Below are 22,360 nucleotides of genomic sequence, written 5' to 3' on the forward strand. Positions count from 1 at the left end.
CCTGGGCAGCAGCATTCACCTGTAGATCCCAGGTAAACAGCTGAATTGACACAGGTGCTGCTGATAAAATATTTACTAGCAGGTACTCTAAATTACGCAAGACTGGTGTAGCCTGACAGTTAATATAATAATGTACAGTAACATCAAAAACACACAAACCCCAGTTCTTTTATTCTTATGTATAACTGTGTGCGATTGCATTTATTCCTATAACCCTGACATAAATGAACATATTAAAAAAGTAGTCACCATGCCTTTGCTTCAAAGGCCTACAGTACTCCACAGTACTTTGTGTACAGTAGATTTACACCAAGCACACCTACCTTATCTGCAGAGTCCTGGAGTCCAAATGCACTTATTTCATAGAGCACCCTGTGGTGAAGAAGAAAGTTGACTCCACCGCAGGATCCTTGCTCCTGTCGTGACACTTTCTGGATGCCAAGGCAACCCTAGGGTGTATGTAATCACACCAAAGCACTTCATAAATTATCGCTATCCTCTCACTTGCACAAGTTCCAGTTCACTTTAAATGTGGCCATGCACTTAGACAGTACTTGGTGAAATGAAAAGGAAGTCTGATTTCAAATGTCAAGTGGTTTTTAAAGTACACAGTCAAAGATCTCTGATTCATCCATCTTCATCCTACTGTTTTACATATGAGTGCCACACCAAACTGACTCATTTTATTGCTCCGGTAGTTTTTAGCTATGAATTTGTACACTCATTTAAACACAGTGCCTATATAAGGTGGCTTGCACTAACCTTGACCAGGTTTAAGGTATGTTTGTATGTTTCTGCCTTGACAGACAGTAAGGGATGGGACAGCAGCTTAAGGAGAAGTTTCTGGCTCTCTGTTTGGAGGAGCGGACTGGGATGATCAAACCTCCACCTAATGAAGGACATCCAAAGGAGTTTATAAAATATTTAACATTTAAACAGAAAAACAACAGACTTTAAACTGCAAGAAACAATGATTTTACAATTATCTTACAAGTAAGAGCAGATGTGAACAAATTCCTTGACAGTGGGTAAGTACTGGTGAAACGGGAGGCCATCTATGGCCTGGTCCGCCAGCTCCAGTAACTCTAACCAGTTCTTCTCCCCCTTTATAAAGAAATAAACAAAGGAATTCATGAAAAATGCTCGAGTCACAGGCTGAACAGACTTTTCTACAAACTGACATATGCATTTGTGTCAGTGTTTTTCACTTTAAGAAATGTAGGCTGTATGTCTATAAACATAGTTCATGCTGTACCTCAGCTTGTGCCTCCTTAAGGAAGTTACAAGTAGACTCCATCCAGAGGGCAGCACGTGTCACCCTCCTATAGAGGTCATGGCTGTCTGAGTTCACCTGCTCTAAGTAGGCCACCGCTGTCTCTTGCATGCTGGGTAATAAACTTCCAAATGATGTGTCCAAGCATAGGTGGAAAATGGCTGTTGCAGTGTTTTCTGGGAGATTGTCACTAGCCTATGTGAGAATGAGAACCTTAATGTTTTAGCGTCGATGAAGATTCAGTAAAGTAATAACAGATATGACTGCAGAAGCAAACAGATACCTTCTCAGGAGGAAGTATGGTCTGTAAGAGTTTAATAGTGAATACTGCTGTGCCTGTGTAAGCCATTCTGTGGTGAATCTGAGAGCTGTGTGGAAGGTCTGCTGAATAGCTCTGATGGTAGCTCAGGATATCCCCCAGTAGCTCCATGCAGGTTTGCAGCTTCTCCTTCTAAAATACATACAGCCAGAAATGTAGACAAAAGCAAACCTCACACAAATACACGCACATTACGCGCAAGTTCTTGTACACAGACATAAACACACACACACACACACACACACACAGACACACACACAGCTAGTGGCTGGGAGCCAAGAGAAAAATTCATTCCAGGGGTTAGGAATGGAATGTAATCAGATTTCAGAGTTATTTTGGGATGAGATACAGATCCACCCCATCTCAGTATGAATAAATTGAAACAATCTGTTCTCAACCACTTTGTTCATAGAGCAGAAATTTAACAATAGAGGACAAATACCAGCAGGGGGCAGTAGATGCTCTGCACATTGCTGTTGCTGTCAGAACAGTTCAGCCCATTCCCATTGGAAAAACCTAGAGGTATGGCACACAAAAGCTGCTCTCCACATAAAGATGACAAAACAGTTCTCAGGCTGCAAGGCTCTGGGCATGTATTAAACAGCAGAGGGCCACAGGGGCCTGGGCTTGACAAGTGTATAAGTCCCCCTGCAGAGGAACGTACTCTTTAAACAAGTCAGGGAGGATAACAAATGATTTTGTATGGTAAATAAAAACACACGCCAGTTTAACACAATCCATTGTGTGGGGTTTATGCACATAATAAATGAAGACAATTACTAACCCAACAATTCTGTGCTTGGATAAACCCAGGGTACACATGAGAGTTGTCCAAATATGTGTAAGAAGCTCCTTGTAACCAGTGGAAAGCCTTTGTAACCTTGTATAATTCCTTCAGCTCAATCACCTGCTTACAGTTCTCCTTGACAGTTGAGCACCATATGCCTGTGTGTCTGTGACAAACTGTCTGGTGGCCAAACCAGTTCCCTTTTCAGTGAAGTGTATCCATTTATCTACATAAGAGGCTGTCATGAGTTGTGTTTTGACTTGCCAGCTCCATCCCCACCAAGCTGCGATCATCCCAGACCAGCTCACAAACACTGTCCCCAAGCAGGAGGACAGCATCGCACAGCAGCTCCAGAACATGATGGAACACACGCAAACCCTCTGAGAATACAGAGGAAGAGAACAAGAGCGGGAGAGATTTTTTTGATGATTTAAAAAATAGCTAAAATTATACAGTTAGTAGGCAAAGAGATGGCAATATTTTCAAGCAAAATGGTGAAAGTGATCATTGATTAATATATTTTTAAAAAGCTGTCCTCCTTTACTAAAAAGACTACAATGACTCCCACCTGTCTTAAGTAGCGGTATGGCATGCTCCATGGTGGCAACAGTGAACTGAGCCAAAGTGAGCTGCTGTAACTGCATCTCCAGGACATCTTCTAAACACAGGTCAGGAAACTCCCAATGGGCCACATCTGCAGGTGACAGGGGCATCTGCCTGGGAGCCTGTGCTGCTGCTCCACCTCTGTGCGAGCTGCCACTGGATAAATCACAGACAAGAGAGAATGACAACTGTAAATTCATGATCTGTGCTTGCGCCACTCAAATATGAGGAGTGACGAACGAGCTACACAGGGATGGATCATAAAAAATGAATATGCCTTCATGGGAATTAGTTCTGTTTTTTTTTTTTTATATACCACAAACCAACACTAGAGGGCTCCCAGTGTTGTGCATAATCACAAAAAATAAATCTTACACACATCGCTTTATCTTCTTGTGCAGGTTGCTGATGTCATTAGCAATTCCATCATTATCAAAGAAAAAACTAAAATCTTATTGTGCTCATGTTTCAAAAATGTTTAAGACTCTCTTGCTAAATGTAAGATCTAATGAACAGACCTAACCACAATGTTGAATATTTAAGAAAAACAAAAAGTTGTTTCTGAAAGCAAGGAAGACAGACTAACAATACCATTTGTGTTTCAGAACTGTGACAGAAGCAGAGTCAATTTCTAAAGACATTCAGAGGAAACTGTTGCCCATACTGTATGCGCACCTGCTGGAAGCGGCATCTCCATCTTGGCCATCACCCCTGGCTCTCTGGCCTGTGCGTCCCACTACAGAGGGCCGGGGAGAGCACTCTGCCCCCGGGGAGGAGGTCTGGGAAGGCTGTGTCCCCCGTACCTCCTGGGAGTAGGAAGAGTTCTGGGACACTGTATCTACACAGCCACAAAAGACCAAAAAGGCACAGAGTTGCATACTAAAGCAGAGAACAGATCAAATATGGTGGTGAGATTGGTAAATCCTTTTTAAATTTCTTACAGTTGAATAAGATGACAAAAGTTAGGTTTTCCATTCTTTTTCTCAGTGCAACCAGGTTACTTATGAACGCACGTACACAAACAGAATAACCATGCTAAAATAATTTTTCACCACTGAAACCACCTGATCTCACCATTTAAAAACATTTGTTTATCAGGCTAACTAATAACACATGCTACCTTGCTTTGTGGAGTAGAAGCTTGGATCTTGATGAAAGCGCAGTCTCCTCCTCAGCCCTGCACAAAGATGCCTCAGGCAGGAAAGAGCCTGCAAGTGCAGGAAGCTTGCCTCACCTTTACCCAAACCCACCCTCAAGAGGGACAGAAGGTTCTGCAAACAGACAGGCATTACATTACTGTGAATCAGGAATGTGAAAAGGTTCCTAAAGGACCAATTAACATGCAGCAACATCAAATTAGGATATTACAGTAATTGGGCCAATACACTGGGTTTATGGCTCTGTTGACAAACAAATAAAACCTGATCATGTATCAACAAGACCTAAATTCAGAAAATGACAAAAAAGTCATAATGAAGTTTGCTAAATAAAAATGGCAAATGGAATTAAATTACTGAAGCACCAATTTGTTCCCAGTTCAGATTTCCTGCCTTCTGCAGATAATGTTATGTCATGTCTCTAAATCCAGGTCTTTTAATTTGTCTTAATAGCTGTAGTAACACAAAGGAGGGACAAGTGAGAGACTGGAGCACATAAGGCCACAAGAAGGGAAAGTACTTTCCATAATTATTTCTTTTTGATGATGAGACTGCTGGGTGACAGGATGCTAATACTGCCCTGGGACCAATGTAATATAATGTACCACTTTATTAACAAAATAGTAATGTTCACAGTGGCTCACTGGGGGCAGAATTATGTCTTCTCCAACATGCTGTCTGTGCCAATGAAATGAAGAGTGCAGGTAAAAGATGACATGATAATGGTAAATACAGCAAAAACCGTAACCCACTTCTGCACAGATAGAGCCTGTTTGTTGAATGTTAAAAAAGGACGCTCACAGTAAGTTTCAGAATTTTGACTGTATCTGGGTTTCAGCCAGCAAGACTGGGATGAAGACAGTAGAGAACAGTTGGTCTAGAGCCATTATCACAGAACCTTTGATATTTAAGAAGGCCTTAAGAGGAAACGAACAACATTTTCCACCAAGGACTTTCACTCCTTTAAAGAAGGACATCATGACCAACAATCTAGTACCTGCTCAAGCAAAGTAAGCCACCAGAGGCCTAAACAATTTTCTATAAGATCAGGGACTGAGAATTATAAATTGGTGTACTGTTCAAGGACACCATTTGACAGGTTATTATTTTGACAGTGGCTAGAGTGACCATCCCAGAAATCCATTATGGGATGGACACTCCAGCCACTCAAAACAATACACTTCATCTAACTGATGTGAATAAAAAAAAAGAATACAAAGCAGTGAGTGTGTTCCATTTGCCCATGCCGGCATGCCGCTTGTTATGTAGTGACAAGGGCGGGGAAGCTTGTTTAAATGATGTGCAGGTGGCACATGAGGCAGCGATATGAATGTGATCTTCATCAGCTGATGATAGTATTTCCAGAAAATAGGCTATTCTTTCATATTAAGCAACAGCATGTCTCTGCTTCTGAAGACAAAGTGAATAGCCTATATCACTGACTGAATAATGCCCCAAAGAGCCCAGATACCAGGACACCATCTTATTATAATAAGTCTGATTTTATAGGTTTATTTAATTCACTCACAATTTTACAGTCTAGATCAAGAAATGAATTTTCAAACTCACCATGATTCAGATGTCCTATCTGCAGAGTTTCTGATTCATAATAAAAAACTGTGGGCTGCTAGGAGATGGTGTCCACATTTTCTGACAACAAGCAGGCTGCTGTTCACCAGTCTATCAGACTCTAAGTGTTATTTTGTTGATGTGCCACAACTTGCCTGGTCTTCAGGTCGGCACAAGTGGCATGTGCCATTTCATGTGCTGAATTTAAAGGGAATGGAAACCACGCCCACCAGGCACAAACTCGCGCCATGCCAGTTGGGTTTTGGAACACACCCAGTATAAAGGACAGCTGGACAGGAACCAGGAGAAAATAAACAAGCTCTGGAGCTCACCAATGACATTTTTAATTTTGCCTGTTTGGACGCCAGCATTGGTCAACAACAAGACACCACTTCGAAGTGCAAATTTTTCATCAACGATAGTAATTTCCATCTTAAACATGTTGCGCATGATTATGCCACTGACATTCATTCTAATGCCCTGCTACAAAGTTCTGAGACTGAAGAAAACTCAACTGAAGTTACATATCTGAGTTCAGTATTACCTTATAATTAAAGATCATTCTGTCATCTACTACTGTACAGCATGGATTACAACTGCTAATAATAGGAACTGCAATCCTTGTAGCACACTTTCTGTCAGGTAGAACTTTAGATTAGGTCTTCCTGCTAATTTTTTAATATTCCAGTACAGATAAACATAAATGTATGCACATTTACAATGCTAATAAATGCAACATAGTCGTAGTACAGTGTTACCTTTACGATACTGGGCCTCTGTAAAAAGATCTCCGCAGGAAAGTCCTGCATAATGACATCACACAGAAGTTCGCAAGTGGTCCGCACCAAGCTGGGGTTGCTGCTCCTTAGAGAACTGTTTTTAAAAGAATTAAAGCAGATGTATTGAAATGCTAGGTCTGTACCCGACTACGGATTTTGTCAGTCAACTGTTAGTCAGCTCCTCAGTGTGACTATTTGACTATTCATTCTCTTTCTTTCTTTCTGGACAGTGTCAGTGTTGAAGTGGGTATTCCCCCATGACCACAAGGAGGAGCATTGAGCAAATTGCCACTTGGCACACCAAAATGAGGAGAAGGCGACAAACTGCCAGCTGCGGTTACCTTCTATTGTATTACATACTAGCTGACAAAAAAATAAAACACAATAAAATAAAAACAAAGGCTCAATTAGAAGTTTTGCAGTCGACTGACAGTTCTCGCAACTAATGACTCGACTATTCGCCTGTTAGGGGGTAGCCCTATGAAACACTCAGCAATTTAACATCACTGAACACTCACCTGAAGTTAATTAAACATAAAAGCTTTATTAAAAAGGAAAACAATGTAAAATCTATTTTGTATTTAAAGCTAGACATCAAACCCAAATGTTTTTTAACTGTGTTACTAAGCACTAAAACTCGGCAATGAACATTTTGTCAGATTCTAGTCTGGTATGACTGGACAATAACCCTCAATGTAATACCTTTCCTCAGTGCAATACCTGTAAATAAACATTGTCTCTATTTTTATTCCTATTTACCTCATTTCAATGAGCATTCCTCCATCTGTCTGCATTGTTTACTGCCTGTTTATACTGCTTATTTTAAGTTTGTTGCTTGTTAATACTGTCTATTTTGTTATATTACATAGCCTTAAGCTGGTTTACTGTTTACTTGCCCCTTGCACGGGGATATGTACATGCACATTTAAAGCTGATGTACCAGAGTCAAATTCCTCGTGTGTCCGACACACCTGGCCAATAAAGCTGATTCTAAGATTCTGATCAGATTCTGATTCTGTTAAGCTTGCTCTTTGATAAACTGTTGCTTAAATTAAATCATGATTATGTTTAATGATACAATTAAAAAAATAATTGCACAACATACCTCAGCAATTTAATTAAGCATATATTATAAAATATGTTATAAAATATATAAAAGTTATACAGTTATGTGTAGGCAATATTGCATCTCACCTCTCATTGGATGAAAGTATGTGTCTGTCTGTGTTTGTCAAAGTCAGCCATGGAAAGACAGAAAACTTCAGACATTTCACAGACTCATGCACTGTAAAACAGATGGATAAAGAGGAAAAACACAATGACAATTTTACAGGGAAAAATGTGATACTTTGCCTTTGGGCAAAAAATGAAGGCAAAATTCAAAATGAAACAAATCACACTATAAATTTTGAGATTATGTTTTCAAAATTCTGGCACCTGCTATCTTGTGAGGTGGTAAATCCGTATGGGCCAGCATACTCCTGTGGAAATAGCCCATTTTAGGAAAATCTTCCTCACATGGAAGAACTGCAGGGGCTAAAGCAGAAGAATCTGATTTGTTAAAATAACATTTCATGTACTGCAAATATTTGATCAAAAATGTCTTTAAGGTAAAAAGACAACCTACACCATCCCCTCCCAACTCTCTCCAATATAAGATTATGAACATTTAGTGATTTGCAGAGGACAAACTCTAAACACAAACACATATTTGGCTTAACTTCCAACACCTGTTGGAGTTGTATTACGTGATCCATGTGAGTAGGCCATTGAATGACTGGGGAGTAGCTCAGGTAGCTGGAACAGCTGGTCCAGGGTTTCACTGATGACAGCTCGCAGTCTGGGCTCCACATTAGGAGACAGCTGGGTGAGGCAGTCCACCACTCCAACATCCCTCAGCATCTGGGCTGCACTAGGATGCTTGGAAGACAAAATGGCAAAATAAATAGTAATGAAATGGAAAATTTAGTGTTCAGTGTGATATAAAGTGTAGTGGCATAATGAACACACAACATTCTCCTGCTAATATTTAATATAAAGTACACTGTGATTGTGTGGCTGAGTCAAGTCAAGCCTGCAATGACACTTTATTATATTATATATTCAGCCTCCTTCAACTTAATGGTTTGTGTCTGGTTAGCCCTGTTAAAGAAAGGCCCAGGACAAGTCAATTACACTTAGGTTTATCAGTATTTTGACACTTTGTAGACCCCTCTTCACTAGTCACTGTCTTCAGAACACTAGTTAGTGTACCGTATATATTAGTCATCTAGCTATGTATCTACCTTTGATAAAGTTGAGAGCAACTCAAGGACCTCCTTCTGCATTGGAACCTCCGGAAAATTAAACCATTCCAAAAGATGCACAAACAGCATCTTTTCTTGGACAATGTCAGAGACGGAAATCAGGGAATGGTCCAGCTTGAATATGAGGCTCTTCAGTGCACGAACTCTTATCTCCATTAAAGAGTGGCCTAAGGTATGTGGAGAAGGATATATGGTGAGAAGAAAAATTATAGCATAGTTAGTGACATCTTGTTTTAGCTCATCGGTACACAGCCTCGACTTATGTTAACTAGCTAGCTAATGCAGAATATAAGTTACGGAAGTTTGAATTGGGTTCCTAGGCTAACGTTAGCACTGACATCCATTTCAACTCTACATAACGTTACTGTTGCAAAGTCATCTATCAAACAGCAACAAATAAACGTCAAGTCGACCTAGAGAGATGTGATATGATTAGCTAGCGTAAGCATGCAAACGGATAATATTTGTTTAGTGATTGTGTTTTTCTCTTTAATTCGGCCTGCTCAGCTACATTTGCCTGGCTAACACATCAGCCTACCTATTTTCTTGATAAGGGGAGATAACTCCATGTCCTATGTATTGTAATATTGCGTGTCCCTGTGTGAATTAATAAAACTTAATTGGCTTCTCTGTTTATTAAGCCGTTGTCTTCCACTGCCATGTCCACAGCGTCTGCCCGAGTTTGTTTTTAACAACCGCGCCAGCGTCACTCCACTTCCTGTAGAGGGCCAGGTTGCGTTCAAGGTACAACTGTGTGTAAGACAAACTACAGCGGCGCTTCCAAAAGCTATTTACACTGCGTAGATAAAATAATAAAAGCACATAAATGAAAACGATTCTTAAACTATGGAATGTATTAATAGTGCAGCTTAAAAGAGGCCACAAATCAAACTGCAGTTGCACAGAGGTTAAAAAAAAAAGATTTCAAAACTGCTTAACACTGCATTGACAAAGCTGAAAGCAGTTACTAAGCCATCCAAAAGGAATCTGATAGGCTACTTATAAGCGGTTACATACAGTATGTGGTCTGGTAGGCTTTTGAAATGTTTTGTAATAAACATACTAAAGCAAGTTTTTCTAGCAATAATTGTTTCAAGGCAAGTTTCAAAATCACGAATGCCTTTTGCACTGCTGACATATTGAGTGAGGTTTTGACAGCTGTCACGTTATCCTGTCATTAAATGAATCTGCATCAGTATGCATTTTAAAGGCGATGTTCATCACAACCTAACACAGTGCAGGCATAACTTTTCATAAACTGTGTAAGTTTTAAATTGCATAAGATCTCACACTTAAGATATGATGTGGATATGATCACCAGACAGGGTGATAATTAACTAACTTAGCAAATGATAATTTGATATGATAATGATATAATCACACACCTTTGGAATATTCTGGAGGGATTTCAGGTTATGATTAATTAGTCTGTGTACTGCATGTTCTATCTAGATTTTTTAAGAGTTTGAGTGGCCAGAAGAAAATAAGCTGTACTTTCATTATCTGACTGATTTATCTCAGCACACTGATATATTTTACCCAGATTCCTTCTTGTCCAGTTTCTTCTTATCTCAAATTTAGTTACATAAATCTATTCTTGTTCTGGAGTTTTAGGGCTTCATACAGTATATTCTATTTACTGCATACTGAACCAAATGTTCAAATCAAAGATTTGGTTTTTCATATGGCTGCACCATTACACTATATGGTGTGTTCTCAAAACTGTTTGATTCAATGGTAGGATCAATTTTATTGTATGCTGCATGAGTGTGGGGTTTTAAGAATGCTCCTGTAATTAATTCCATTCAAAGTGAGGTGTTTCCTAGGGTGCATGAATATATTACTCAATACACTGCTGAAATTAACATGGAATAAGAAACATCTTATAAAAAATGTGAAATCAGGCTGTGGAATTTCTTAGTCTGGCTGCCAGAGGAAAGGAGGACCAAAGGGATCTTTAACTAGAATTTGAGCACAAAAGAGAAGCAGCTGCACTATTTTATTCTTGGGGTTTAAATTTTAATTTTTAACAACTGGAGCAATGGAAAGCAGAGTTTCAGAGTAAACTAGAAGTTAGGAGTTAAGTTCAAATTAAGGATGATTTTTTTTTAATAATCACTTTAATTGGCCAAGTATGTTACACACACAAGGAATTTGTTTCTGGTACAAAACCTAGGGAGCCATCTGTGATACCAACTCATGCACACACTTATGGTGATGCTGTTCCTGCAAGGCGTTGCTCTGGTCATCGGGAGCAACATGGGGATCAGTGTCTAGCCCAAGGACACTTTGACATGTGGACTGGGGAGAACAGTAATCTAACCACCAACCTTCTAGTTAGGGAATGACTGCTCTACCTCTTGAGCCACAGCCACCCCATTGTTTCACTGAACTATTACATTTACTTTACAAAGAGAGCAGAGGTCTGTGTGTGCTCAGTTAAGAACTGTCACCCTTCCACTGGCAATTGGAGGAGGCAGACCTACAGTAAAGGTATTCCTAAGGAGCAGTGCTTATATGCTGTTTGTGATCTTGTGGTGGTTGAGGATGAGCTAAATTCTGTGTTCCATTGTCCTGTGTACACTGAATTAAGGGCTCACCTGTTTAAAGAAAAATCTGTTAAAAAAACCCTACTTGTTTAGGCTAACTGAAGGTGATATGCTGAGTTGGCTTTTTAAGGAGAAGATTTTTGTTTTTGCAAGATTAATTGAAAATATATGACAACTATAAGACCGAGTTGATTAACCTCTTCAAATGTATGGAAACATTATTAATTTCATGTGGACATGATTGCTGAATGTTTTATAAGATGGGCACCTTAGGATACATGACACTTACATAAATCAAATTAACATGGAAAATAATTGTATACCCCTATCCATACACACTTTTTCTAAAACCTTTGCATCTTGACCAGTTTAGAATAAAATTTTGTTCATTGGAGCAGAGGTAGTATACACAGCATGAGTCATACTGATTAACCTGCCACAGGGTGCATTGACCTTCAGAGGTTAAAAAAAAGTAATTCCAGGCTCCCCTGACCTTTCATACATTGTATAGCAGGCGGGTTTTTATGAATGTGTTTGACATTATACAGAAGTACAGTATGAATACAAAATGAGAGTTCTGACATCCAAACAGCTGAAATGGTCTTCTTTACCTGGAGGAAAACAACATCACCCAAAGTCAGACCAGCACTTCTGAATCTGCTCCAAACAGTACATATATCATTTTGTCATTTTGACAACCACTGTGTGTCTTGGATTATTTGTTAGCATCACCAGCAGACAAGAATCAAAATTCATCATAAATAAATGAAAATATGGGGTAAGGTGTGTGTCATTCCGCCTTGTACATTTGTCCATCAGGCAGAAGGTATACTTTTCCCAAAGACGTGACATGTTTTTAAATTTTCCATCATGTCCTAAAAACCGAATTATCCCATCATTCATATTCCTTGTATATATTTTTTGCAACTCTGATACATATTTAGCTTGCAAATATATTTGTGCCTTTGTACATTCAAATTGGATTGCCTGTTTTTTAAATGCAGTTTGAGGATTTTTAATATTGTAAATCATAATCAAAATCTCAGAATCACTGAAAAGTCACCCCAAGCTGTTCATGAATGTAAATCTGGTTTTTGACAGGATCATGGATGCCCCAAGCTTCACTGATGATGTGTCTTTCACAATAATATGAAAAAAAGAAAAAAAAATCTAAATTTGTGACTGATTTTCTAGATTCTATGATGTATGAAAGGTACCAAATATTAAGAATGACCCATTAACTGTGCAACCAAAGTGCAGTTAGAGATGTAGCTAATGAGAATTTTAAAGCTGCTTTTACATTTGCATGGCATAATAATTTATTATATGCTAAAACTGATTTCAGACAGATTTGAGTCTTAACTCAAATTTGACCAAATATTTAGTTACTGCATTCACAGGGCAGTATAGTTTCCTATACCTTCCTTTGTACTGGTGAACAGTGGAGTCAGTGTCGAGTTAGATGCATGTGAGCAGACTGATGTAAGAGCACAGAATCAGCCTGGTACTGTACTGCACCTGCATCAGTGCACCACAGTAGTATCTCTCTGCAAACAAGAGACTGCACCTAGGCTCTTCAGCTCTACTCCGTATCAAATATACATCCAATTTCTCCTCCTGCCATTACATGGCTATTCTATGATCATTTGTTGTGGTACATTTTGTGTACATATTCATGCTGAGAAGCATGGAGAAATGTGTCTTATCTTGCAGCTAGTAACCTGACAATTTTATGGGATCTAGAGGTAAGAGGACCAAGAACAGACAGAAGAAAGTGTCCATAAACCATCCACACTGCCATACAAAGGCAGAGAGTATTCAGTATGAAAGCAGTGAAGAAATTAAGGTTTAAAGTTTTGTCACCAAACATACTGTGCACAATGCCTGCAAAAGGCATTATTTTATACAAGTGCCTTTGGACAATCTCCCCTGAACGGGACAGAAACTATCTAGAAACAAAACCTGCTCTTTCAGCAGTCTTACTCATTTTATTTTAAGATAATAAACTATATTTGCATTATTTCAAATGATTATTATTTCAATTTAAATTGTTTATTGGTTAAATTAAAAGAAGAAGTGAAAGAAAACTGTAAGGAAGTGGGGTGTGTGAGAAGCATTTCAATTGCAGGGTAAAGGCTGGGGGGTGGGTTGTTTTATGTTTTCAGACTCCAGCCTCAGAAGCTCTTCTTCTGCTTCTGTTCCAATGAGAGCAGCTGAAAAGAGAGCGACAGCAGCTGGATGTTTTCCTCTGTGAGGCGTTGGATCTCATCTTTCCTCTCTGCCTCCATGAGGGTCCATAACTTCTCTTTGGCCAGCAGCATGTCTTCCAGCTCTCTCTTCTTTCTCTGTCATTGCTGTGCTCTCTTCTTCCACTTGTTGCACATGTTTCTGGACTTTTCCACTTTGTCATGGAGCTCATTCTGGAGGCGCTGGATCTCCTCTTTCCTCTCTGCCTCCATGTGGGGACATAACTGTTCTCTGGCCAGCAGCTCATGCTGGAGGCTCTGTTTGTCAAACAGCTGCCTTTTCCAGCTTTCCTCTTTCTCACAGAGCTTCTTCTTCCAGCTCTCTTGCCTCTGTAAAAACACTTTCTTTCTCTGGGCCAGCTGGTTCCTGCAGTGTTCCCGTTTCTCTGCGAGCACCTTCAGGAAGTTCTCTTCTTCCTGACTGAACTCTTTCTGTGGCTTTCCTCTTTTTCAGCCAGCAGCTTTGTCAGTTGTTCTTCCTGGGCGTCTGCTCTCAGTTTGCTCTGCTCCAGAGCTGTCTGCACAGCACTCAGCTCATTCAAGGTGTCTACGTGAGCATTAGTGTGTCTTCCAAGTTTCCCTGGTGAGCAGCTTGTCCTTTTCACTGAGGAGTTTTTCAAGTTGACTGACTTTGCCACATCTTGTTCGTACTCGTCACAACAGAGGTCCTCACCTTCTCAGTTTCCCCTTTCTGGTCACAGAGACTCTGTTGAAGAGAGACGATCTGCTCATCTCTCTTCTTCTTTTCCTCCACTGCCTCCTCACACTCTCTCGCCAGCTCTGTGCAGTCACAGACGGCTACATTATAATTTTGTTGTAGCTCAGAGAGTTGGCAGTGAAGAGAGCTGATCTCCTCTTTGGCCTTCTGGAGGTTGGTCTTCAGCTTGGTGTTGTCTTGCTTAGTGAGATCCAGCTTCCTCTGCATGGCCCTGTTTTCATCCAGCAGCTTCTGCCGCTCACTTTGCCAAGCCTCCCTCTCCTTCAGGACCAAGATCTTTACAGAGATCTTCAGCTTTTCTTCCATCTCTTTTCTTTCAGCCTCCATCTGTCTCCTCAGGTGTTCCACCTCCTTTTTATAACCCTGTGCAGAATCAATTTAAAGAAATACATGAGCACACTGTCATATCACAAAATCGGTTTGTTTTTCTTCTTCTCAATATGATAATGAGACTAAAGGAGAAACAATAAATATAGATTTCAGGTAACTATGTATAGTGGCAGCCATTTACAGATTGAATGTGAGAAATTATTTCAATTATCACCATACTCATTTATAATCGGTAGGAAACTTAATCTCATCATTGAATTGAATAAATCAGTTTCATTTGCTGAAGCTTTAGAAAACATTTCAACAAAATTTAAAAGCAGTCTTGTCTTTAAGTGCAGAGATGAATCAAATGTGTTGTGTCTTGGTTTCACCCTGTGCTTCTGCTCTCTGTTCTTGCCATGATACTGATGATAGTCAAAATAATCACATACGTGAGATAGACGCTGTATATTGTCATTTATCTGACAGATTGTTCACCCTGAAATCACAAATGTATCTTGGTTCAACTGTTGGCTTGGTGAAAGTGGGTCTCTCAGGGTTTAAAGAAACTTAGTCTCCTGATAATGAGCAATAGAATTTGTCTTGGATATTTCTATGATGGCAGGGAGTCATCATGAGTGGCATCATCCATGTGCCACTCATAAATGATATACGGAATTTGTCCTTTTAGCTAGTTTATTGCGGTGGGAAAGATTAAGCCCTTAAACAAAGAATTTGGCCCCCTGCACAGTGCACAGTAGCAAAGCCCACCTTTATGACCATTGCATGGAATTAATTCAATTAAATTAATCTGACCTCCACTCTTGTTCTAATAATTTTCCTACTGTGAGCCATGTAAGTCTGTTACCATATATTGTATTTTACAGGGGCTGCTGAGCAAAACAATAAAATGTTGCCCTAATAGCATTGCATGCATAAAACTAAGTCAAATCAGTTAAATAATCATATCATTATTTTAACTGTCCAAAATTTTGCATCCCATATGGCAGCAAAATAGAAGGAGTTAATGAAACTGTTATAACAATTTCAAGCATAGACATTTTGTTCATTGTGTTAACGTGGCAGCCATTCAAACTGAGCTCATGTTATAGCTGAGGCCTTACGCTGTAGACACAGCTGGTGTAATAGCAAATAAGACATCTTCAAAGACATTTTACCTAAAGAGTGAAAAAGTGATGATATACCCATAGCTCATGTTGCATAAAAGAAATATTCTGAAAACACAATGACACACCACAACAGTTAGGTAGAGGTGTGAACATCATCTTTACCATTAACACTCAGACTGTATTTTGTGGTTAACCCTAGTCATTTCTGAAACAAAACCCAAGTGGTCCCACTAGCCCTGCTACTATTTGACATGTCTGCTGTACCTGTCTTCTGCTCCACTGCAGGTGTTAAGGATGTGATGGTGGGCACTGAGGGGCCCCTGACAAACCTCTGTTGGCAAAGGAGTCAAGTCAAAGGACTGAGTCAAACTGAAGCAAGTACAGATATATTGTGCAAATAATTTATAGCTGATGGAGCGTTTATTTGAAATTAAGATGAAACACAAGGAGCTGCCTCACATGTGGAGGTGTCTCATTAAACAGAGCAGCCTGCTCCATGTGTACAATATTCCATTTGATTTGTAACTCAGTGTTTTGAATCACGCTTATACATAAATTCAAATTCTTCTGGAACTATAGATTTTGAAAAAGTGACGCCTTCATAAATTATACTCTGTGGTGGTTGACAACATATTTACTTGTTTTTACTGTTTGGCAACAAACATTAGCCAGACTAAAGTTTGTGTGTCAGGTTTAATTTAGCTTGTAGAAACATTGCATTCTTACCCAGCTCAGTTGGTACTATATCTAAATGCTGCCAACCCTCCTTCCTCCCCCCTCCAGCAGCCCTCCCCTCCTGTGCCATCACATCAAGTGAAAGAAGCCTGATCAACCCTAATAGGGCCTGGTAATTAGAGTCTTTGCATAGACCATGTCTACATGCAGCCTCTCTAAGCAGGCTGGGGAAGGAGTGCCATATACTTGACAGTGTGGAAAAAAACAATGTAATGTTCAGTATATGGGCCAAATTAGCCTGGCAGTGGTAAACACAGTCTACTTTAAAACAATGCTGACACTAATTAGATTTAGTTTTAGTTACTCTATCAAAAACTTCAAAATACTTGGAGAGCCAACTTGATGTTTCTGGAATACAAAATAGAAAAACGGCTAAGTACAGCTGGAATTAAGGAGGAAACTTGTTGTTTTTTCTACAATAATCAGATATCTATGGTAGAAATGGAATCCTGATTATTGCACTGGGGAAAGGTTATATGCCGTATATAAGCTGTATGGTGTAAGTTATAATCGACTCAGATCAAATCAAACAAGCATTAAACTGTTAAGAAATCCCTAACGTCTTTGCTATAGAAACATGTGTCAGTCATTAGCTTTAATTTGTTACTCTGATCTCCTTTGTCACTGTGTCTCTAGCCTGGTTATACAGGCTCCTGTCCCCACTCCTGTAGGCCTCCTCTTTGGCATGACAAAGCTGGTTGAGCTTCACTGTGAAAGCCCAAATAACGTGGATCATACATTTTAAAAGCTTTGTCTGAGGGAGTGCAGCAGCAACGTATGAAAGATAACTTCAGTCATTTGTACAAATGAAAAAAAAAACATTTCAGAGACTGCACAACTTATAATGTCATGTGTCAGAGAAAGCTAGTTTTCATCTCTGCTGTTACAAGCAAACTAAATATTCCCTAGCAACCACTCTCCACGTTTTACCATTTCTTTTGCTTTTTTGTTGTGCTACATGTTAATTTGCATTACTGATAGAACACTTCTTTGAATGATGAAACAGTGTTCAGAGTGGTGGCAACAAAATGAAATGTAACCTCCGTATTTAGTTTCTCCTTTTGAAAAAGTGTATCTCTGATGAGAATGCTATAGTTGTCAGTATTTTGTTCGCCATTGCTTTAGACCATTGACTTTATGTCCTATTTAGTTTTTTAGGTTCTAAGGGGACATAAGTTGATGTCCTTACGTTTGGTAACTGAACAGGTCCATTATAGTTCTTTTAGCAATATGCTTTGTTCAGAAACATTCAGAGGGGTACGTTATTTAGTTGTATCTCAGCCTACACTTTTTGTGCTTTGTGTGATATAATTACAAATTCCCTTCTTTAATCTTAAGCTGTTTTGTAGAAAAGGTATTTACAACTAATCCACACGTTTCCAATTAACATTTATTGACATTTTAAAGCACAGGCTATAACAAATTAAACCTGTCTATATTATTCTTCTATACCTAATTTGCAACACATAGGAAATTTCATTTATTAACAAATTTGCTGATTTGTTAAAATTATTTTGAAAGGTCAGTTTCCTAAAGACTTGCTCTAGCTGCTGTGAGTCTGATTCGCTGTCTCTGAATCTGCTCCCACAATTCAACAGGCAACAAAGGAAGAAAGGAAGAGGCCGCGAGCTACAAAGGTGTTAGCCAACCTAGACAGAAAGATGTTATCTTATTGTATCTTTCTAATCGGCAATATAAGCACACACGTTTAGGGGAGCACCACATCCGGCTGTATAAATGCCTTATACTTTTGTCTGTGCACAGAAGATGACTAAAGGTAAGGTAAACGTAATGTTTTCGACAGTAGACGTTAACAAAAATAACTAGCTGATTGTATTAGGTAGTAAGCTGGCTAACGTTAGCCAAGCTAACATTAGCCTCAGTCGTCAAGGAGCGAAGATTTTATGAACGCGTTATTAAAACAGAAAAAATGCCATCAGCTCTGGTTATTTAGCTTTGTAACAGTTGAGGCGAGCAGTAGTGATCGGGTAAGTGAAATATAATGTGCATATTTCCAAAAAGGTTTAGTACGCAAATGTACTTTTAAAGTACAAATGCTAGTCAACAAACTAGATGGTTGTTAGCTTTTTCAGGTTGACATACAAGGAAGCCCACATCTGTTAAATTGGCGAATGTTTGTGAAATCAGACAATGTCAATTTTCTTCTTATTCGTAACATTTAAAGTGCACCAATTCAATCGCAGTTAGAGCATTGAGCTTCATGTTGTTGTCATTAAAGGCGCATGCTAACAAACGTAGCTAAACTAGAGGTATGCTGTTGTGTCTGTAGGCCTTGACAGATTAGGATAAATCTTTCAAATGTTGGCGTAACAATACACAACGTTTGCCGTTAGTGATTAATATGCCCATGTTATGTATTTTACTCTTATAAAATGTCGTGAATCAGAAATGTGGAGCTTTAATAACGAGCTGCCTTTATTTGTTATAGGATCAAATGAAAGGTGGTGGAAGTGGAACTTGAACCATCCAACTGAGTCACCATTCTTCTGCACATAATGGTGAGTAATCGAATTGTAGCTTTATTTGGGTGCATTAAGTGGTATGTCTCTAGATGCTGTTTTAGTTTTGGTTTACCAGAAGTGTCATAGCTTTTTTATGTGTGAAAAGGCAATGATTATTTATTTCAGAAATTAATGGCTTTAATACACTCTGGTCAGTGAATATTTGGACTGTGACACATTTTCTGTTGTTTGGCCCTGTAGCCTAGCACTGGAGATTTAAATTAAAGTAATGACTGTGAGGTGTAAGTGCTTGCTTTCAGCTGTAAAGCCATTTGATGGTATTCTGGGGTGGCATTAGGAACTGTAGCCCTTTTTATACACGATCCACTGAAAGCAATGCAGCAGGCCAGTGATCCTAATTACACAGACAGGGCAACATAATAAAATACTAAGCACATCTGTTGATGTCTGTGGATCATGATTTAAAGCAGTCAATGAAACAAATGATTTGGGGACCAGATACTAAACATAATTATTTTGTATCTTTGTTTGTTTATGCATGTATGTATGTATGTATGTGTTTAATAATTTGTGTGGTTAAATTTGTCTTCCTAAAAAAGTATAGTACAAGGCCACAATTCATACCTGGTTAAAAATAATTACCAAAATTAAACCCAAAAGTCAGCATTTCTCTATGTGCTGTACAATTATGTTTACATTTTAAGTGGATCTTTTTAGTGTCCTGTGAGGTGTTATTTTATTTTCTGAATTTAGAACCAAAGACGCATAATATCTATAATCTTGTGAGGTTTTTTTCCCCCCTACAGGGCTTGATGGCTCCACTGTATGCATGACTTGTTTCATGTGGCCTGATGGGAGGACACTGTGGATAGTACTTTCATCAGGATAGTCATCCCATGCTCCCACATTGGAGGGCCTGTCAGAATGAAAAAGATAAGCCTTAAGACCATCCGCAAGTCCCTCAGCATAAAGGGCAAAGAGGAGGGTGACTTTGTCATGCTCCAGCAACCCTCGGTGACTACAGAGTTTTCTAAGGAGGAGTCACTTTTTGGTGGCTGCTACACCAAAGAGCTCTCTGGGTGTGACCTTGGCACAGAAGAGGACAAAGGGGGTCAGAATAAGAGCCGCTCAAAAAGTGAGAGCCTCATGGGATCACTAAAGAGAAGGCTCTCTGCCAAGCAGAAGGTAAAAGTGAAAGGTGGCTCCTCTGCCATAGGCTCAGTGGATGATGATGATACCTTCTCATCCTCTTCTGTGCCCATCAGCTTCAATGAGGTGAAAGCCCAGAGACCCCTTAGATCTGCATCCTTACGCAGTCACCATTATAGCCCTTCACCATGGCCTTTGCGGTCAGTCAACTCTGATGAGGCATGTATAAAGATGGAGGTAAAAGTTAAAGCCATGGTTCATTCTCCTAGCCCCAGTCCTAACTTAAATGGTGTCCGGAAAGAATTTCATGATTTCCGCATGGAAGGGCTTTTTCAGGACCAAGCAGAATCCTTAAAGAATCTCCAACAGTCACAAAATGGTGAGCTGCACCTAAATATTGATGAAAATGATGTGCCTGTGGTGCTGGGGTTGACACCTCAGGACTATATCCAGTACACAATGCCTTTAGATGAGGGAATGTACCCGGAAGGGTCCCACTCTTTCTGCCTGGATAGCTCTTCTCCTATGGAGGTGGTGACTGAAGCAGACAGCGGGTCCCTCCACACAGACCAGGGACAACAGGAACATGAACTGATCAGTGGGATGCCTCCAGATCTCTTCATGGAAACCTCAGTTAATAATCTTTTCATCGGTTCTGCTGGTGTGATGCTCCAGAGTTCTAGGGTAGAGATCCCACCTCCCCTTTCTCCACTCCTGCCACCCATGACAAATAATGGACATATGCCCAGGACCTTTTCGGGGTTTAGCTCATCAGATAGCCAGGTAGCTGAGAGAGTAAGACACCATCTCAACTTTGACCCAAATTCAGCTCCTGGGGTCAGTCGGGTGTATGACTCAGTCCAGAGCAGTGGGCCCATGGTTGTGACCAGTCTGACAGAGGAGCTGAAGAAACTAGCAAGGCAGGGCTGGTACTGGGGCCCCATCACTCGCTGGGAAGCAGAGGAAAAGTTGGTCAATTTGGCTAATGGCTCATTCCTGGTCAGAGACAGCTCAGATGACAGGTACCTGCTCAGCCTGAGTTTCAGGTCACAGGGCAAAACCCTCCACACCCGCATTGAACACTCCAATGGCCGCTTCAGCTTTTATGAGCAGCCTGATGTGGAGGGACACACGTCCATTGTTGACTTAATTGAACACTCTATCCGAGACTCAGAGAATGGAGCTTTTTGCTATTCCAGGTCTCGCTTACCAGGGTCTGCAACCTACCCTGTCAGACTAACCAGCCCAGTATCTCGGTTTATGCAAGTGCGCTCCCTGCAGTACCTTTGTCGCTTTGTTATTAGACAATACACAAGAATAGACCTGATCCAGAAATTGCCCTTGCCTAACAAGATGAAAGATTATCTGCAGGAGAAGCACTACTGAAGACACAGAGAGAGGACAGTGGTAGCAATTTGCACTTTTGTGTTCAGTTAAGAGATTTAAACAAGGTTTACAGATAACTGTAGTTTTAAGATTGGTTCTGGTGTCCATGTGACTGTTTAGTCCTCCATTCCACTCTTTTTAGGATTTATTTTGCTGGTTTTAGGAGTCTCTGCTTCCAGAAATACAAGCCAGCACATTATTGGAAAAAATATAACAGAAGTATTCTGCCAAGTTATCATAGTTGTATACTTTAAGTGCAGACATTAGGCTTGCATTGTGACGAATTATTAAATGTAACATCTGTTTGTGCAAATAGAGCAGATTTTCATGAGTTTGCAATCTGCATTAAAGTTGGAAAGTAGGGAAAATAAAAGTAGAATAAAAGTCCACTCTGAATTGGAAAATTCATTGTTTTCATCCATTAAACTGTTCAAACATTATTGCCAGGACTGAAAAGGATTGTTACAGTGATTTTCATTTTTTCTTTTTTCTTTTTTTTTTTTTTTTTTTTTTTTTTTTTTTTTTTTTTTTTTTTTTTTAAAGCTCTGCAGACTGACCAATTTTGATCAGTTTTTGCATTTTATTGCCAGAGTGTTCAGTGTTATCTTTTTCAGCATGATTAGACAGCAAGTTGAAGCACCATTCTGCATTCATAATTTGCAATTACTGAAGTAGCAAATAGCCCTCATGGTGTAAATGGTAATGGAAGCCTTCAAAAAAAATGTTATGTTAAACTTTGGGTTTTGTTTTGTTTAAAATTACATTCATTTCATAGCTGAGTTTAAACTTTTGCAGCAGTTTCTTTCTGAAGTATTATCTGACTTGCTTCATCTTTGAGCTTGTCCTGTTTGGTACTTTCAGG

At 39.6% G+C, this 22,360-nt stretch overlaps 2 protein-coding genes across 2 annotated transcripts in view; one reads left to right on the top strand and one right to left on the bottom strand.

The window, feature by feature from the left end:
* rttn (rotatin) overlaps nt 1-9,565 on the bottom strand; it is a 30,895-nt gene extending 21,330 nt beyond the window's left edge. The window contains exons 1-15 of the mRNA XM_020599976.1: nt 9,332-9,565; nt 8,773-8,960; nt 8,218-8,407; nt 7,925-8,023; nt 7,682-7,772; nt 6,467-6,581; nt 4,103-4,253; nt 3,658-3,820; nt 2,948-3,138; nt 2,644-2,759; nt 1,557-1,724; nt 1,256-1,468; nt 992-1,104; nt 763-889; nt 274-449 (exon numbers count right to left, since the gene is read on the bottom strand). Coding sequence (XP_020455632.1) covers nt 274-449; nt 763-889; nt 992-1,104; nt 1,256-1,468; nt 1,557-1,724; nt 2,644-2,759; nt 2,948-3,138; nt 3,658-3,820; nt 4,103-4,253; nt 6,467-6,581; nt 7,682-7,772; nt 7,925-8,023; nt 8,218-8,407; nt 8,773-8,960; nt 9,332-9,362 — 2,132 coding nt within the window. The 5' untranslated portion in view covers nt 9,363-9,565. The remainder of the gene's footprint in view (nt 1-273; nt 450-762; nt 890-991; nt 1,105-1,255; nt 1,469-1,556; nt 1,725-2,643; nt 2,760-2,947; nt 3,139-3,657; nt 3,821-4,102; nt 4,254-6,466; nt 6,582-7,681; nt 7,773-7,924; nt 8,024-8,217; nt 8,408-8,772; nt 8,961-9,331) is intronic.
* An 8,450-nt stretch (nt 9,566-18,015) lies between these two features.
* On the top strand, nt 18,016-21,887 carry socs6a (suppressor of cytokine signaling 6a). Its single transcript, XM_020599970.1, has 3 exons — nt 18,016-18,257; nt 18,930-18,999; nt 19,770-21,887. Exon 3 carries the CDS (start codon nt 19,888-19,890, stop codon nt 21,496-21,498), a length of 1,611 nt encoding a protein of 536 aa, XP_020455626.1. The 5' UTR covers nt 18,016-18,257; nt 18,930-18,999; nt 19,770-19,887; the 3' UTR covers nt 21,499-21,887.
* The last annotated feature ends 473 nt before the right edge of the window (nt 21,888-22,360 follow it).

This window comes from Monopterus albus, unplaced genomic scaffold, assembly GCF_001952655.1.
Source record: "Monopterus albus unplaced genomic scaffold, M_albus_1.0 scaffold44.1, whole genome shotgun sequence".
NCBI classification, from domain to species: domain Eukaryota; kingdom Metazoa; phylum Chordata; class Actinopteri; order Synbranchiformes; family Synbranchidae; genus Monopterus; species Monopterus albus.